The 13137-nt window shown below is 47.1% G+C and overlaps 1 protein-coding gene across 1 annotated transcript in view; it reads right to left on the minus strand.

The window, feature by feature from the left end:
- The window catches only part of EGLN3 (egl-9 family hypoxia inducible factor 3), a 30790-nt gene extending 19380 nt beyond the window's left edge, over positions 1-11410 (minus strand). The window contains exon 1 of the mRNA XM_054400560.1: positions 11054-11410. Coding sequence (XP_054256535.1) covers positions 11054-11410 — 357 coding nt within the window. The remainder of the gene's footprint in view (positions 1-11053) is intronic.
- Between the last annotated feature and the right edge of the window lie 1727 nt (positions 11411-13137).

The following is a 13137-nucleotide window of genomic DNA, read 5'->3' on the forward strand; positions in this document are numbered from 1 at the left end:
AGCTACTGCCAAAGGCTTCAACCTGCAGGCTGGGGCAGTGGCCCTGCACAGGCACACAGGCATGCCCGGAGAGTTCCCTCCCCAGCTTCCCTCCAGCCTGCTCAACCCAGTGGCTCTGCTTTGCTGCAGCCTACTCTGGAGCCTTACCCAGCCCTTCTGGCTGCAACTCACTGAAGTAATGGCTCCTGGGAGATTTCTCAAGACCCAGTTCAGGACAGGATCTTAAAGTGATAATGTTGTTTGGCATTTAAGGTAGTTTTTGCAAGACGCTCAGCAACTATTGAGCAAGGAGGTGGTCTCTCTGGTGTGGGTTCAGAATGTTTCCTGAGGATGCTGAAAGCCTGGAGTGGTCTTTCTGGCTCTGTTCCCTCCTTCCTCTTCCTCTCCAAAACCTTTCCTCTCTGGCAGCCAGTGTGACAAAAGCAGCATGTACACAGAGCCACCAGAGAGGAGGCTGGGGGAGAGACAATATGGAGGCTGGACAGGGGCTGTCCTCCCAGGATTCCAGCTGGTTGAGCAGCTAGAAGCAGCAGTCTTCATCCCTGTCTTTCCCATTCCCTGGAATGAAGATGAGAAATGGGGCCAAAAAAAGGCATGACAGGCTGTGCTAAGAGTTAGGGTAAGAAAGCCCTTGGCTGCAGATGGCTTTGCTAGAAGTGTGGAGCAGAAGTGGAAAACACAGAGGGGGAAGACAGGACAGGTGGCAAGTCAGATCTATAGAGGTCTGCATATTTAGGTGTGGTGGTGAGGTAGGTGCTATGTCTGTCCATAGCTACAGTCACCATTGGTACAATTGCTGTCAACATGGTGATAGTACAGCTCATGATTATCAGCAATAGCTTTGACAGTTGGTAAGCAGTGAAACAGGCTTTTAACCAAGTGCCCACAAAAGACAAAAGTAAATCAAGAAAGAAGAAAATACTGTATTTGCTTCAGTTGCAGACATTTTAGAAAGAAAAATAAGTCCACTACGTTTTCATCCTTGCCAATCAGTTGCCACTGTGAGTGTCAGACTGGAACTGAGCCTTTAGGCTACCAGCTAGATGTTGAGTTATGCTCTGAGAAACATAATGGTCAGATGCACCACCTTGACATTTGAGCCTCTGACCACCATCAAATGCTGAACTATAGCAAATCTGGCAATGAGGACCAGCACTCGCATATCCTTTCATTGCTCCTCTGTGAAGAGGAAGTCTCTAAAACAGTTAACCAGGCAGTGACCCTTCTCTTGGCCTGCTCCAGAGACTTCATGCAGATGGCTCCACAGACAGGGGAAGACAGAGGCCAAGTTGATTTAAAGTGTGGAAACATTGGTGAACACTGGAGAAGAGAGTTATCGATACACCGGGGGGACCCTGCTCGGTTTGTGCACACCTAGGTCATATGCCCTGTTTTATATGCCTTAAAGCAGAGCATGTCGTGGCCTTTACAGTGCAGCTTCTCATTTTTCCACTTCTCAAACCACTTCTACTAGACTCCCTAAGGGAAACCGGAGAGCAAGAACCACACCCTCAGACTGCTAACAACCTAGGAACAGGCAAGTTGAGAACTAATTGACACTTCCCCTCTCTATCCACCACTGGGGTTTTTTTTTGTTAATATCCCCCCCTCCCAAATTGCCCTCATTCTGCATTTTTTTTTTCCTACCCAGTCAGGGGTCCCTGTAAGTCCAGTCAGGGGCTGTGTTCCAGGGAGTTTTGTCACTCCCAGGAAGCTCCATGAGGACATCCACCACCTTGGAGCCTGTTTTCCAAAAGTGCCTTGCACTCCAGGCTTTTACTATTCAGAGTGGCATTCCCCAATCTCCCTGTATGCATTTCTGGAATAACTGCCACTGTTAATGGCATAAAACAGGTTTGCCCCAAGACAGGGAATTGCAAAAGTTAGACAAAAATCACATCCATCAAGGCTCATTGTTCCCTCCCAAGACCCCATGTAAAAGATGGCCCATATTTCAAACCCAAGACACAATGTAGACAGACTAGGGATAGCACAAGAAATCACTGCAACTTTTCCTGAGGTTACCTAAACATATTCTAGTATAGTCTAAGTGTGGTAGTTTTAGGCTATGCCTTTAAAATTTTTTTCACAGCTCTTGAACAGAAAATAGTAAAACGTAAATAAATCACTATTGGGTGTAAAAAGAAAAATAAAGATAGTTCTAAACAATCTCATTGGAGAGATATCTACTATAATACTTGGTTCCCAAGACAATCTTTCTCTCCTCATTTCTTTGCTCTGGGAGAGACTAACTTGCTTCTGCTTGACCTTGGCTGCATTGTTTTGACTGGTATTAACTTCTCTGCTTCTGTCTCTTGTTCCTTGTGTACAAGGGGGTAGGGGAGGAGGCAGGGAAGGTAGAAGCTGTTGCAGCTCCCCTGTTCTTTGGCCAAGGGGTTTCCTTGTGCTGTTCATGAATTATAAATATCTGTAAATATTGTAAATATTGTGTATTTGTACATATTCATTGCATTTCATTGTAGACTGTAGTTTTGCTTGCAAATACAGCTTTCATTTACTTCCAGCTGAGCTGGTCTGGCAAATTTAATGTTTGGGGGAAATTTTCAACCCACCACACTAAGCCAAAGAGCAAGGGATGTGCTTCAGTCACATTCATTTGAAAGAGCCTTTAAAAAACATACTTAAGTGAATTGCTGACCTAGGGCCAAAACTTTAAAAACATTTGCCTTATCAATTTGTACAACAACAACAAAAAGTACAAGAATACATAAGCAATGATTTATGATGATGACTTAACAGACAAGAAAAATGCAAACATATTTCTTTTTTTGGATTTTCAGGTCCAAAGAGAAAGCACAGGAAAAATCTATCATGACCAAAAGATTCATATGAACTAAATAGATGGGAGATTCAAAGCAGTTCTCTTTTTGCTACAAAGTAGGATGCAATTCCCTGCTGTTTGGCTAAAGGCATGGCTACTCTGCCACCTTCACTTGACAAAGCTTTGGACAAGTTCCTTCCAGTGTATGTAGCTAGTGTGCTATGCTGTACCCATGCAATTTGTACCATACATTTGAAACTGGAATTCATGGCTGGTGGCATGAATATTTAGTAAGCCTCCATGGAACCATTATGGTCAGCAAACTCTCTTGCATTATGTTATCTGTGGAAAGCAACAAATAACTTGTTCAATCAACTGCTTTCTACTAAGTAGTTCACATGGTGGCACTAAGTTTCTTTGTCTCGTAATCTTATCAAAACACAGTGATAAGAGGAAAATGGCTGCAGGGAAAAGCTCCTTTCTGTCACAGAGATAGCAGATGCATATGTGTGAGTGAGTGATAGAGGGGAAATGGGACTTACAGCTCTCTCCAGGTCACTGGCAGGAATGGTCAGGAGCGGTGTGCTGACGGCACGACGTGCCTGTGAATAGTTTAAACAGTCGAAGACACGTAGTGTACTTGGCATGAGCCTCCTTCATTTTCTTCCTCCACCTCACTGCCTGAACAGCTAAAGAGACATTCTTCTTGCTTTTCTGACCAACTCCCTGTCATTTCTTTTCAAAGCAGTCAAAGGTCTAAACCAAACTGCTATGTAATGTTACGCATCAGTCAAAATCCTTTGTACCCCCACGTTCTTGTCAATGCATCAGTTATTCATTATGAAGTCCACCTAAGCAGAGGTACCAGAAGCAGTTCCCCAAAATACCTCTACCTGAGGGCTCCTCTACTAGTATAATAAAACTTTTTCACAGAAGCTTCAGGACTGTTGTGCTGCCAGCGGTTTTCTAACAATGTTATTTCGGTTTTCAGCTTTGTGACAGAAGGATTACAGTCATGAATAATCCAACCCAGGGCTTCAAATTCCCTTGAGTTGCTATGCACACATCCTCCTTCTCCATAAATCTAAAACTGGCAACAGTTACTCGCAGGCTTCCCTTCCTAACCTCCTCATTCTCACAAGCCATCCCCTGAAAGATGGATGAGCGCTGTGTGGCTTAACAGTGCCAAAGGACCACTGACCTATTACACAACAGGAAAAGGCAATCCAATTGAAACAGGAGAAAAAACAAACTTTTTTTAAAAATGAATACCTGGAAAAAAGTTAAAAAAATACTTTGACTTTGTAAGAGTCATCTTGAAGCATCTGATAACAGTATTGATCTCTTCCAAGTGTGTCAAGTCTGTTCAGCAAATATCAAGATTTCATCTGATTAAAAATACATCCATGTTTGGTTCATTATGGTTTTATTTTCTCCTTCTATCCCACCCCTTCCACATATGGAAATGAATTGCTGAGGGAACACACAAACTGTTAAACATCCCTATAGCCACCACCCTAGGAAAAATAAGTAAATAAACAATTAAATGAATACTTCTGTGCACCACAGGAAAAATCAAGCCAATTGCTCAGGAAACAGCATGCAGGACAAGGATGTATATTACACTGACCCACCAACCAGATCAGTTTGAAAGTCAAAGAAAAAAAAAAAAAAAAGAGTTTATTGTGAAATCAGATAAAAACACTGGGATCAACACAGGAAGCTGGAATTCTTAATGCAAAGAAACAAATTCACTTTTACTATATACATGCTGCCCTGCATCTGTGTCATGACCACCAATGCATCTCCATTTAAACATACACCATCATTAGCAATGAGCTGTAACAAACTGAATTATTCATTAATAATTACCCTGGGAAAAGGCTGTGTACAAATATTATTATCAAGGACCAACTCCCTTCCCCCTCAAACTGCAAGCTCAGCAGGAGGGGGCACTGAAATCTCGATCTTGCCATGCCTTACAACGCTGTTGTACACACCTCACCAGTCCAAAGGACAAACACTCCCTATACCCAGCAGCATTAATGCCACCAGTATTCCAGTGTCCCCATGCAGTGATGGAAGGTTCGCAGTGACATTTAATGTGCAATAACACCCCACACACACTAAACCAGAGAGGCACACATTTACTTAGGGCTTGCAAGTAACAGGGATATTGAGAGGTACATCAATAGGGCTCTCTGTCTTTAAAAGTTGACACAGTGGTGGCTGGGAAGGATTGGTACCAGAGCAGTCATGGCAATGGATTAAGAAGGTATTGAGGAAAATGCACCACCAGTATGGGACTGTGGAAAACTTCACTGCTTTGCCACCGTGTAACTACAGAGTCCCAGACAACTCTTCTAGCACTGTTTGACTGCAAAACCACAGACAGTATTTAAATCAGTTAAGTTACTTGCCCTGATGCCACAAACACCTGCACAAATCTCAGGACAAACAGACCACTTTGCTCTTCACATTGCCCAAGAGCTCAGACTTATTTCCCTTATCTTACAGGACTGGCCAAGCCACTTTCTGCCTTCCTCTGCAGCTACGACTGTAAAGCACACACATGGGCTCCTAACGTGGTGTAAGAAAGGTCACTGGGTGGTTACAGACTTCTCCTCCATGGGAGAGGGAAAGGAGACCAACAGCAGCCACCTGGCTGCCAGAGATGCTGGTGTAACACACTATGAAGACAGCACATTTTTTTCCACTGCCTGCCATGGAATAAGTCTACCAGTACACTACAGTCAGGTTCTTAAGAGTGATGATACATAACAGGTACCAAATTCAAGCTGCTTGTAACTTCAGCACCCAAGTATGAGCTCGAACACCATTCCATAGAAGCTACCCAGGTTTCTGAACCCACTTACAGACATGTGCATCCCTTGCCTGTAAAATACTGACCCATTTCTGCAATACCCTGTCCCTGCTGAGTAGAAAAGCAATCCAACAGATTCTCCAAGTGCCTCTTTCAAGAGGAGAAGAATCATTTGAAAGTTTCAAAAAGTCATTGAGAACAAATTTGGTCAAGAACAAAAACAAGAGCTAATATGCCCATTTAATGCTCCGATTGTCAAGTAAAAATTATACATTCCTGTGTATAATTAACCAGGCTAACTAATCTTGCTTGACAAACACAGATATAAACATCAGTTTTGACACCGAGCCAAAGCAACCACTCTAGGATCTGTGCCAATGCTGAATTCCTCAGTCTGATATCATAAAACGACTTGTCTGCTGTATTTACAGTTCCAGTGGCTCTGGACTCCGCCGGCATCTGGCCAGGAGAACAGATTTGAACTTACCCATTATGCTAGAACATGTGCATTTGATTAGAAGAAAGAAATTATGCATATTTCTTCTGGATGGTGGTATTCATCAGATCTCTCATTGTAAACTAATTGCAAGGCATGCTGCTTACACAACTACCAAAAAATCCTTCCTAACATACAATAAACTGCTATATTTCTACAGGCAGTGCTGCTCTTCAGCTCTAGAGGCAGTTTTCTGTTATCCTGCTCCTTACACCCACACCTCCAATCAGAAAAGGCAGCATTTCAGTCTGTGTTTTAATGGCAAAGGATACAGTTTCAATGCTATGGAACTTTTCTTCATACATAAATGCAAAAATATCTCACCTCATTACATGAGTTATGAGGGACTTGGTAAAAACTACTGAACTTAGGCCTGTGACATTTCATGCACTTCTTCAGTCCTCAGGAACAAGAATCTTGGTAGGAACCTGCTAGACCAACCATGTTTCTAAAGCTACCTAGGCACTCCCCCTTGTGTGGTAGGCAGAAGGACCTGCTATGGTTTTTAGCAGAGACTCACTAGCCAGGAAGTGCTTTAGCTGCAACCATCAGAGAGCCCCTCAGGGTGGGGTGAGCAGGGAGGTGTTATGGCTACAAGCAGAGGATGCAGAAAACATCCCATTTAAGAAAAAAAAAAAAAAAGTGAAAGACCTACATAGAGATCTTGAAGGAAGTTTTCAAGAGGGTTCACATCCCATGGGGACTTCTAAAGTAACTAATCCCATATTGGAAATGTCTTATTTTAACTTCAGGCTGCACACTTGACACTGAATGTGAGCAGTTTGGGTTGTGAGCTAGAAACAGCATGGGCTTCCTGCTGTTTGGATTATGACTTCTTGCCTCATTTTCTAACCACTGGATCTCACTGGTGTCCAGCAGGTGCAAGATGAGCTTGAGGTCCCCAAAGGCAGCCCTTACATGGATTACAAACCCAAGGTGGCACTCAAGAGGTTACCAGTGACTCACAGTAGGACATGCTGCTGTCAAGACAAGGTGCAGAGTCCATTCTGAACACAGCCACACCAGTTCAAAGTACCTTCCACCTCTCACCTATGAGGACCAACAGCCCACTGGCAGCACATCAAGTGAGGACTCAGACAAGGTGGCCTGCAGCAGCAGGTACTGACAGCATCACTTTGGGACCATGCCTGATCAGAGGGACAGCTGCCCTACTCCACAAAAGGCAAAATGTGAAAGGCAACTAGCCACAACCTCTCAGGGGCAGATGGAGCTACCCAGCTGTTCCACCACAAACACTGCTTTTATGTTTACACACACTGGCCAGCTGACACAGTTCCTGCCAGCCCCTGTCCCCTGCCTCCCCACAGGAGAGACACTTCCAGGGCCCAGGGCTCCCCAGACTCTGCAGCATCTGAGGCTGCCAAAGGGATGGGCATCCCAAACTCCACAACACCTTGGACATCTGCAGCTTCTAAATCTAAAGGAAAAGCAACAGCAAAAAAAAAAAGCATTTAAGCATTTCTCATGTCTTTAAGGAGAAATGTACCAAATGTCTTGTCTTCTGGAATATTTTCCTACATTTTGGGCTTGTGGGGTTTGTTAGTTTTAATTGATTTAAAATTTATTTATTTACAATACAGGGATTTTTCTCCAGGGAACCCCATCAAGCTCCTACAAATGACAATTAATCCCAAGAAGGGGCAGTTTGGGATTTGAAGAGTCAGAGGCTGCTGCACATCACCTTTTCATGTGAGGTCCCCAGACCACCATCCAGCCTAGGGGCACTCCAGGTCATTGGCCTCACAGACCAAGCTGCAGCTTTGCTTCCTGGCTGCAGCCACCTGTCAGCTTCTCTTCACCAAGCATCAATGCTCCAGTAGAGTGGAGACAGTGTCCTGCTGCACAAGGACATGAATCTTCTCACTCTGGGGAGGAAACTGACCCCAGGCCAACAATGCTTCAGTGATATCTTTAGCCACTTATCTACTAGAAAAGGGAAAGAAACCATTGTATCATTTACTAGAAAATGGAAACTCGAGGAGAATGCAGAAGCCTACAAGCAGTATATTGGGTCTGTCAACCCTTTAGAAGAATGTTACCTGGTTATTTTGATCATTTAACCATGTCAGCTAGTATTTTTTATTATTATTACTTACTCCAAAGATAGATTTAAATCACTGGTCTGCAAAGATAAAAGGTTACATTTCATTATCAGCCCCAACAGCTCTTAGGAGTATCCAGTACCCTTGTAAAACTTGACTTCTCTCCATTCTCTTTCATTCAGTTTTAACTTTCTTGTAACACTGTTGAAATTCATTTGGAAACAACAAAATCTTAACTGACTTATTTCTCTCTCATGCCTTCCATGCAAGGAAGGCTTCCTTTATCAGACAAAAAATTGTTCTTAACTTGTTATGTTTGTATAGCTACCAAAACAACATGAAGCACATCATACCAAACAGACAGTGAGCTGATAGAAGTTCACTTCCCAAGCCTTCCCCTCTTACGGATTCATAGAATACCAGGTTGTAAGGGATCTCAAGGATCATCTAGCCTGACACTTAGGCTGAAGAATAAAGTCATATTATTGGTTTAATAGCATAAACCTCTAAGTAACGATCAGGCTGATATACAGATTAATTTCCATTACAAGAGGAATTAACCATGTAGCCAAAGGCTTGCACTTCAAACACACTGCTCTGGACTGTTATCTCCATCTAATACCTATATTCCAAAACAATAAATTATAATATCACATGTCCACCTAAGAAGTTCTAGTCCAACTGCTCAGAAACACCCCAAATCCCTCCAAATGTTAAACTGTAAAAGTTCTCTAGGCATCCATTTACATACAAAATCGTGCCGATAAAAAAATACACTGAATTTAGATTTGGGATGTTTGTGTGTGCATTCAAAAGACTTTAGAAGATAGGCAATGTGAGAAGGTTTAGTGGTGGAAGGGGAATATCTAGAGATGACCTGGGAACCTGCATGCACTGTAGTAGTCAGTCACGGGAATAATCTTTCTGCTGAAGGCATCCCATATCTCAGCTGCAGACAGCAGCTGCCACATATCCATGGTGGTTATTATTATAATGAGGGGATTGGTCACTATGAATTTCCAATGGAAATTAGTCCACGTTTATTTCACAAAGGACATCTGAGTCCCTTTCAGTTCTGGACTGCTGTGCAGCACTTCCATATGCTCTCTGAAGCCTGACATCTTCCATGCTAAAGCACAAGGGCCAAAATCCTCTATTTACAGCAAGTAGCTTGGCATCTATAAAACAACTTCTGTCTTATTATTATTTGTACAAAAATGACTGGCAGAGCACCACAACTCAGTTTTAAAATCATCTCTATAACCAAGGTCACTCCCAAAAGATGCTTCTCTCCAACCAGCGCCAACAACTTTCACATATTCAGTTGACTTGCTCCAAATACCTTGTAAAAATGATGGACAACCTCCTTTCACTCCAGTTCAACTTTAACGTAAGCTCCTATTCCCCACCCTGTCCCCACACAGCCAGCAATGCAATGCAGCAACACACTTGGAGGCAAACAGAAGTCACTCACAGGAAGCACTAGGATAACCTTAAAGGCATGTCAAAGCAGAATGCTTACTTACACCTCCTAATACCAGGCTCCCACCATCAATAAGTGACATCCAGTTTAGGCACATTTTAAACCAAATCTTCCCAAGCTTTAACTGAATTGATAAGTAGTTCAGTGGAGCTAACAAAAGCAACGTTTTGACCTTTCATTAATCCCACCACTGTGTGCAAGTACATGGGGAGGTGTTCCCAAGCAACTAGTAAACATCACCATGCCATTTTCTTTGGGGGGAAAAAACAAGTCAGTCTCAGAACCACTAACACATCCCCTTAAGTTCAGTGCAAGTTAGGACCACTTCACTTTTGCAGTTTTTTTTTTTTTTTAAGTTTCATCATTTCTATTTCTGGCAGATCTCTAAAAGAAGAGGGTGTTTTTAAAATGTGCTATATATTATATAATTCAAGTCAGAAATAAAGGAATGGGGACATTTTCAGCATTAGAAACAATGAAGCAAAGGTCAATCCACCTTGTCTCAGCAAAACTCACAAGGAATGAAAAGCCAAGTTATCCCAAACTGAAGTAATGACACTGCAAGTGCAACTAAACTTCACTGGGAAAGAAACCTCTAATACAAGTGTCCTACAATACAAGTGTTCTCTCCATTTCTCAGCAAGAAGGCTTAGGAAAAAAAACCCAACTCTCCTCTTCGAAAAAGTTTGCCATACTCAAACTGAGCATCCCTTATTTTGTGCCACAGACACAATGCTGTAACGATCACCTCTTCAGCTACAAAGACGCTGGGACGTATTGGGACCATCCAACTACTTTGGGTAAGACTATCTCATGAGCACAAACAGCCAAATAATGAGATCCAAGCCGTGTACGAGTTCGGGAATGCTGCTTTTTCCCCCAGCTCAAAGGGAAGTCAAGCTCAAGGTTAGACTGTTTTCGGCAGGGTATGCCCCGCGTTGACGGTCTTCACTCTCCGGTCTCACCTCCGGGAAGTGGGGTGCCACCTGCGAACTGATCCTCGGTGGCACACGGGGATACTGGCGAGGGCCCGCCCGGGGTCTGGCAACCGAGGAGCCCGGCGAAGACCCAGCACAGGGCTCCGCGGTGAGCGTCCCCAGAGCGCTGCCGGCACCGGCCAGGGAACGAGACCCGCAGATGGAGATGACCACTCCCGGCAGCTGCCGGCATGGGCTGGCGAGCGGCTACCCGCCGCGGCAGTACCCGGGGCAGGGCACGGCGTCTCCGTCACAGGGAACGGGGCTGCCTGAGCCACGGGCACCCGCGGACAGCGAGCATGCGGCACAGCGAAGGAGGGAGCCCGTGGAAACTTTCTTACAGGTCCCACCGAGAGCTGTGCGTCGGGTCGGTCCGGCCGTGAGCCGGCACCGGTGGGCGGGCGCGCCGAAGCCCCGCGGCCCCTTACCTTGGATCGCTCCTTCACGTAGTACTTGCCGAGCCGGCTCCCGCAGTACATCACCAGCCGGTCTATCAGCGTGAGGAGGAAGTTGATAGCCTCGCAACCCTCCTCCGTGCCCCCGATCCACTTGATCTGGTCGCCGCGGAGGTGCCGCTTGGCTACGCCGCGGCTGGGGCCGGCCAGCTGCCCGTCGGCCAGTTCCCCGTCGCGGTGCATCCGCTTCACCCGCTCCAGCACGCAGTCTCCCACCACCTCTCCGAGGAAGTTGTCCAGGTAGCAGAAGCCGATGTCATGCAAGCACGGCACGACGTACTCCAGGGCGAGTCTCTCCAGGTCGAGCCTCATGATGTGCCCCAGTGGCATAGCGCGTGGGGGACGGGCGTGCTGCTTACCCTGCCGGCGCCCGCGTCGGAAGGCGATGCCCGACGGGCCGCTGTCAGCTCCAGGCCGAGCCGAACAAGGGCTCCGCCGCAGCGCGGGGCCAGCCGAGCGAGGCAAAACTTTCGCCGAGGCGGGCTGGGCTGCACTGAGCTCCGCAGCCCACTGCTTCGGGGGCGGCGGCCGAGCTGCCCGAGCCCGGCGCTGCTGCTGCTGCTGCTGCCACCACCCAAGCAGGGTGCGGAACCCACTGGGGCGGTGCGGGAGCCGCGCCCGGCAGCCCGTGCCTGGCCTGCGGTCCGAGCGGGCAGACGACCCCGCGCTGCAGACGACGCCGGCTACGTGCGGGATGTGTGCGCGCCACACCGCCCGCTCGCGGCGCGTGGGTGGAGCCCTCCCGGCACGGCACGCCCCACCCCACGGCCGCCTCCACGGCCCCGCCAGCCAATCGGCTGCTGCGGGGCGAGGCCAGCCCGCGGGGACCGGGCGGTGGGCGCTCCCGCACGTGCGCGCGGGGGGCGTGGCCTGGGTTGCCGCGGACCCGCCTCCCCCTGAGCGGGCGCGGGCACCGCCATTGAGGAATTCTGCTCGCGCATGTCGGCCGGGCGGTGGTCCCCCGGCACCCCGCACCGGGGCTCTTCGGCTAGGCCAACTGAAGTTTGGGTATGCCCCTCCTGGAGTTTTCCAGCCGCCCCTTACGCCCGCCTCACGCACGGCCGCTTCAGGACATGAAGGAACTGGTTCATTAGGTGGCAGACACGGTGTCCCTGGGCGAGGAAGGCTTTTTAAATGTTTGCATAATAAAATAGTACTTCTCTTAATTATCTACCCTAAAGGGCCTGTCAGGTGTCTTGGTTCTGCTGGCAAAAAAACACTGCGGGCTGTGAGCGATTTCATGCCGCTCCGAGACAGCTCGAGTCAAACCGTGCCAAACTTCGTCCCTCGCTGCAAGCGACAGCGCGCCTTTTCCCGGCATCACTTTTATCGGCAACACTGGCCCTGCACCGGCGGGACACCAGCTACCGTCGCGCTGCCGCTCTTCACTGTCCCCGACTGATCAGCACCCATCCAAACAACAGCTCTCCTATGAAGACAGGTTGAGAGAGTTGGGGCTGTTCAGTCTGGAGAAGAGAAGGCTCTGAGGAGACCTTATTGTGGCTTTACAGTATTTGAAGGGGGGCTACAAGAAAGCTGGGGAGGGACTTTTTAAGGTGATAAGACTAGGGGGAATGGAACAAAAATAGAAATGGGTAAATTCAGATTGGATGTTAGGAAGAAGTTCTTCGCCATGAGGGTGGTGAGACACTGGAACAGGTTGCCCAGGGAAATGGTAGAAGCCCCATCCCTGGAGTTTTTTAAGGTCAGGCTGGATGTGGGGCTGAGCAACCTGATCTAGTGTGAGGTGTCCCTGCCCATGGCAGGTGGGTTGGAACTAGATGATCCTTGAGGTCCCTAACAATTCTAAGTCTATGGAAAGCAAAAACTACTCCGTTTGCAACATGCAAAGCGCCCACGATGTGCTAAACGAGAAAACAAACATACAAAGCCTCCACAGAAACTAAAACTGTAGCAAGGAAACATCAGGGAGAGACGCTGCCTGCAGCCAAGCCGAGCTGGGAACTTTGCGGGCAAGGCGTCCGTGCCTAACCCAGCGCAACTGAAGTTGCCGACATCACGCCCCGCTCTTAACTGCGCCGCCCCGCAGCCGCCCG

This window comes from Indicator indicator, chromosome 4 (assembly GCF_027791375.1).
Source record: "Indicator indicator isolate 239-I01 chromosome 4, UM_Iind_1.1, whole genome shotgun sequence".
NCBI lineage: Eukaryota > Metazoa > Chordata > Aves > Piciformes > Indicatoridae > Indicator > Indicator indicator.